Source organism: Penaeus vannamei, chromosome 30 (genome assembly GCF_042767895.1).
Source record: "Penaeus vannamei isolate JL-2024 chromosome 30, ASM4276789v1, whole genome shotgun sequence".
Classification (NCBI taxonomy): domain Eukaryota; kingdom Metazoa; phylum Arthropoda; class Malacostraca; order Decapoda; family Penaeidae; genus Penaeus; species Penaeus vannamei.
In genome coordinates, this window is record NC_091578.1 from 21,507,662 (window position 1) to 21,513,748 (window position 6,087).

The 6,087-nt window shown below is 37.7% G+C and overlaps 1 protein-coding gene across 1 annotated transcript in view; it reads right to left on the reverse strand.

Moving 5' to 3' along the window:
- Positions 1-1,972: 1,972 nt before the first annotated feature.
- The window catches only part of Cul3 (cullin 3), a 43,699-nt gene continuing 39,584 nt past the window's right edge, over positions 1,973-6,087 (reverse strand). The window contains exons 12-14 of the mRNA XM_070143135.1: positions 5,521-5,659; positions 4,942-5,069; positions 1,973-4,339 (exon numbers count right to left, since the gene is read on the reverse strand). Of these exons, the coding sequence (XP_069999236.1) occupies positions 4,315-4,339; positions 4,942-5,069; positions 5,521-5,659 (292 nt within the window). The 3' untranslated portion in view covers positions 1,973-4,314. The remainder of the gene's footprint in view (positions 4,340-4,941; positions 5,070-5,520; positions 5,660-6,087) is intronic.

Here is a 6,087-nt window from a genome sequence, read left to right on the forward strand (position 1 = left end):
GATAAGTGGCTTGCATGCAATCTCGCTTGTAGCTGCCACCGCTGACTAGTCTAGTGCGAAAAAGGGAGCAGCTCTGCATAAACCTCCCCCGCCAGCGCATAGCCCTCCATCATCGGGACCCCTGCAGTGCCTCCTCGTGGCCCCCCACATGGAAACGGTACCTTTCGGTCCCAGGCTAAACTGTGGGGGATCACGAAGCAGCAGGAGGCCCTAGGGGTTCAGGGTCATGGCCCACCGGCGTGTGGACACGCCCTGGCCCTGTACCAACCCCTGCCCTCTCTCGACAAGTGTTTGGAGATGCCGGTACCTGTGCAGAAGGACCAAGCTACGCGTCTTCAAGGCCCTGATAATGCCAGTTTTACTATATGGTTGTGAAACCTGCACATTATCCTGCGCCTTGGAGTCACATCTTGCTGCCTTTTGTAATAGGTCGGATCATGGGGTACTGTTGGCTGGACCACATGTCCAACCAACGGTTGCACTGTGAGACAGGCACAGGACCTATTACCTGCTCAATCCGTGATCGCCAATTTAGGCTATATGGCCACCTGGCCATATAGCCTGAGGATGATCTTGCCCACCATATTGTCTCTGAGATAATCCTGAGTGGAGGAGGCCTGTGGGACGACCTAGGAAGTCATGGCTTAGGCAGATCGATCAAACCTGTCGTGAGGAGCTTGAGACGGGCTGAGTCCCTGCCTGGCGGCTTGCCATAAGGGACCCTCGCAGGTACAAGCAAAGGGTGGATGTGGCTATGCGCCCCCGTCGGTGTTAGCTCCATGACAACAATATGTCTCGTTCTGATTCATGTTTCGAACAGTCATTCCGAATTCATATGGATTCACTGTGAGATTATTTTATTCCCATTAGGGATGGAATATACTTTGCAATATTCAGATAAGCCACACATAATATATTCATTATTTGTCAGATTCTTTAACATGACTTTCTAACAATATTTATGTTAAATGGTATGACATATCTTTTCCTTCATATGTCATCTTGACCATAGGTCATACGAATCGCCTCAAAGCCAGGACTAAATGGTTTGGTAGCGAGCAAGCTGCTGCTGGTCTCTCCCGTAGCAGAAAAGATAAAGAGGCCAATATAAAAAGGATGTGTTGTCACCCCATATCTTCATTAGAGGAAAAATGTTTTTGAGTTTATTTTTGGGGGGGGGGTTTGGCATGATGTTAAAGTATAAAATTTCAACTACAGAAGCTTTTGGTATATGACATTCAATATATTACAATATATTATGGTATTTGTATTATTTACTTCAAAATTTGTATTTTTTGTCAAATCTCTTGCCCCAGTGATCAATCTAGATTTATACTTGTTTTTTTCTTTTCGAATGTTGAAACTATCAATCCATCCTGATATACGATAATAATATTTTAATGATGTCCAACAAAAATAACCCAATTGCTGCCATTTTCATCACATCTGACAGTGCACAAAGAGCTGTAAATGTCATTCCTATGTATAATACAAAATTTCTTGATATTTTTACATAAGAACAGGAATTGTGGCCCAACTACAGCTTTTAGAAGCTTCACGGATTTCATTTTTAATATACATTATCAAAATCTTTCACTAAATGCTTTGGAGAGCATCAATAGCAAAACACCTGTTGTGATCAATGACAAAAAAAATCCTGTGTTCAGTGCTATAAAGGTCTTGTATAATAGTGTTCTGTTTAAAAAAAGATCATTATGTACTAAAGAAAATACTACCTACTGACTGAACATGAACATTCCACTGAATGACACATTTCATCCAGCATTCTTTCCACATCCAGATGTCTTTATTAGAGCAGATCCACTCTTTATAAAAAGCATCAACAATCACTTTGACGATGATACTCAGTAAAGACAAATCAATCCATACAACTCTTACCAAATGCATGGTATACTTTGGTTAGTGGCAGGACTCACTTCACAAAATATAGGAAGAGCAGAAAACATAAAAATTGCCTCTCAGACATTTAATGGAATAAATACATTTTTAGAAACTTGTTTATACTTCCAATGGTAGCGAGTGTACAAAGGAGGCTGATAGAGGAGATAACAAAACAAATGTGGAGGAAATCAGAGCACTGTTCCAAAGAAATGTGTCATGAGGACAGCAGGCAGATGTGTGTATGTATATATATAAAAAATCATAAATATATTTCATGAAACTCAAGATGATTTTCTCACTTGCAGTCTAAGTCTTTCCTTCCCAGTCTCCTCAATTAGTACAACTGGGAATTCTAATCTCACATATTCTCCGCAAAATTGTGATCCTTCTACCGTTCCGACTTTTATGTTTTTCTATTCTCTCTTCCTTTCTTTTTTTTTCTTTCTTTCTTTCTTACTTGATTTCTATAAGCACTGGATAAACTCAACTTCTATAGTGTCTTTAATTGTCCTTCTGACCTGACGAATTCAAACACTATAAATCCATGGTTTTTAAATACAGTTAGACTTCAGTTTCTCTCACTCCCATAACCCATGTGGGAAGACTGGTTACAATAATACCATTTTGTTTACCCTAAAGATGAAGGAAAAATAAATCTAAATTTTTTTATTAAATATTTTGCCATGTTAAATGCAAAAAAAATTATCTTACAGATTTTGGACCAAAACTAACTTATCATCAACTAACAGTACATAACAATATTTTTTGTTTTTTTGTTTTTGTTTAAATTTTTATCGCCATTATTCTTTATCACAACAATGCCATAACTAATGGTTTTAAATAAGCTGCCTGCAATAAAAAAAATATAAAAAATTATAAAAAAAAAAAAAAAAAAAAAAAAAAAAAAAAAAAAAGACATGAGCAACAGATGTACATGTCCATAACCAATATAAAATGAAAAATATATATATATACACAAAAAAAATTTGATCAAAAGGAAAATAAAGAGAAAGAGAGAGAGAGAGAAAAAGAGTGGGTTAGGAAGGAGATTTAACACAAAACAAAAAAAAAAAAAAAAAAATCCCAATGAAAAAAAGTTTGCGGCAAAAAGTCTACCAACTGGTATTAGCTCAGCATTGACCGCACACGCAAGTTTGGATGCGCTGGGACCAAGCAAGTAAGCGGGTTCATCACTCTACATATTTATTTACTTTTTATTCATAATTTTTTAAATCATGTCATGTGTGCATTTGGTTGTTATTTTTCCTCTTAGTCTTCTTCTTCTTCAGTGTTTTTTCTATTTTCTTTTCTTTCCTCTTATTGTTATCGTCAATTCCATTAACGTAGTATAAATTTCTGAAGGCGCATGTCTGCACCTCTGACACTATATAAGGGCCATTCTTAGAAAATGACACATATGTTATCATGAGCAAAAAAAACAATCTTACAAAATGGGGCAGGGGAAGGGGCCGGGGGAAAAGCAGGGAGGGGACAGGGGATGGGGGAAAGGGCAAAAATGGGCAGGTAGGGAAGTGGGAAGTGAGTGAGGGAGAGGAAAGGAGGAAGGAGGGTTGGGGGAAAAATAGTTCATTGGACACTCTTGTTCGCCACGGATTATCACTGTCTTTTGGTTGCGATCACTATCAACTGTCCTAAACACTTTTTCAAGCTATCTACACACTGCCTTTCTTCCCTCCTTTTACATTTCTTTCTTTCTCCAACAGCATCTCCAGGAAACAGTCGACAGTGACTCTCCAAACGATCAACCAGGCAATCAAGGGGTCCTCTTTTCCGGTTTCCTTTCCTTTGTTGATATATTCATTCATTCATCTATTCATTCAAAATGATCTTGTTTTGCCTTTTTTCTGTTTTCTTTCAAAGCATTCTTATCTATTTCTTCAATTCTATCACACATCCAACCGGTGCTCACAAAGACACATGGGTCCGGCTGGTGCTATCGAAGACACTCACAGAAACTTGCTAGGTCCATGAGCGTGTGTGTGTGAGTCCCGCAGATTCCCGGGATGGAGTGAAGTGAACACCTGCAGAGGAGAGCACATGTACGGGGGGTGGGGGGGATGGGGAGTGAAAATTTGTATGAAACAGGTGTGAGAAAGAGAAAAAGAGACTGACAGTGAGACAGGCAGATAAACAGAAAGAAACAGAAGAGACAGAGACACATAGATAGAGAGACAGCCACACAAACACATACAGAAACCAAAAGGCAGAGAAGACAAAAGAAACCGAAAGACAGACAGAGCAAAGCAGAGGAGAGAGGAGGTGGCCTGGCTGCCTATTCCCGACACTCTCCAGAGTCTTGCTTTCCCCCCAACCTCCTTGACTGATGGCCGTGCCTCTCGCAAGGGAAGGTTTCACAGCCTTGGCTATGCTCCAGTATAAACAGCCTACTCCTCATGCCACGTAAGAGTAGATTTTCCTGCAAATGTAGACAAAGGAGTAAATGGTTGGAATTTACTTTGACAAAAGGTCTGAATGAGAATGACTGAAAAGTACAAAATGTGCCCTTAACATTTACATTATTACACCTTCTTGAGAATCATGAGGAGTGTGTAACAGGTCAAATTTTAATTACAAATCCTACTTTGCAATTTTTTTCTTTATAAGCATACAGATGGTGATATTTAAAAAATAATAATATCAGTATACTGGGAGATACAATTTTGTATTTATGTATTACAAGACCATAACACTGCATTAACTCTACAATCAAGAAAACTTGTTTCTTGAGCTATGGTTTCCATTAGGAAATCAGAATAGAGATAACCTGTTCAGCCATATATCAGGAAATATTAAGAAAATAATCAATACCATATTTGAATTAAAAGTAAAAGACTAGGTAGTCAAAACCTAAAAGAAAATCTCATCACAAGGAATCAACAAAGAATCAAGAGCCATCCTAAAAAATTAAACCTTGTATGAAAAAATACCAACCTCAGACAAATAATACCAAAAACAAGCAAGTTGCAAATCTCAGAAAAAAATGCTCTAAACACTAAAACAACAATGCTATCAACTTGCCTATCTTCTGGAGTGCGGGCCAAATATTCTCGCTCGATGAGGCTCTCAATTCTCTTCTTGATAAGTATTGGGGACGGTAAGAAGCGGGACTTGAGTTGATCTGTTACCTCTGCCACCAAGTTGTTATGCTGTAAAATGGACAATTCACGTTTAATTACCTTTAAGTATTTGCTATAACCAAGGAGAGGTAATATGTTTTATATACTTGATCATTCTCGAATGTACCACAAATGCATCAGCTGTAAATTAAGCCAAGAATACTTTTTGAGTCTAAACTGTGGAGATATGATTTTTACAACTGAGGAACCAATTTCTAAAGAAAAAAAAAAGAAAAAAAAAAAAAAAAAAAAAAAAATTATATATATATATATATATATATATATATATATATATATATATATATATATATATATATATATATATATATATATATATATATATATCTATTTCCCAGACTCTCCGTCTCCTCATCTCACTTTTTCCAGAGTTTCTGCTTGCCTATTGCTTTGTGGCTATCTTCTGATCTCTCTACCTGTCCCCCTCCCACTCAAGACCACAAACCCAGAGCCAGATACAAACCGTCATCCTCCGCCTGGCCTTCATAATCCTCACAATGGCCGCCTCAATCTCGTGCTTACGATCCTCATCCACCTTGCTCCTCGTCTCCTTTCTCTCTGGCTCACTCTCTCCCTTGGCTGCTACTGCCTGGATCTTCACTCTGAGGGAGAGTGAATTAAAAATGCAATATGGGGAAGGGACAAGCAGCAACAACAGCACACAAAGTAAATAACAACAAGGTAAAACTGACAAAACAAAAATGAAAAATATACATACATAAAAATAATTACATTTATTGATATTGAGAAGCATGAACTGTATTCATGTTGACAAATATGGAAAGGTATGAATGAGAACTAATATCTTCACAATACAAGAGATGTATTTAACCAGTTTCTATTATATCTTCGTCAGAAATACATGATTTCTGACAAAGATATAATCGAAACCGGTTAAATACATCTCTTGTACTGTGAAGATATTCGTTCTCATTCATACCTTTCCACATTGAGAAACATCTTTTAATTCAGTCATATGATATAGTGAAGAGATATCCACAAGGCTTCCCAAGATTTTGAAGATTGTCTC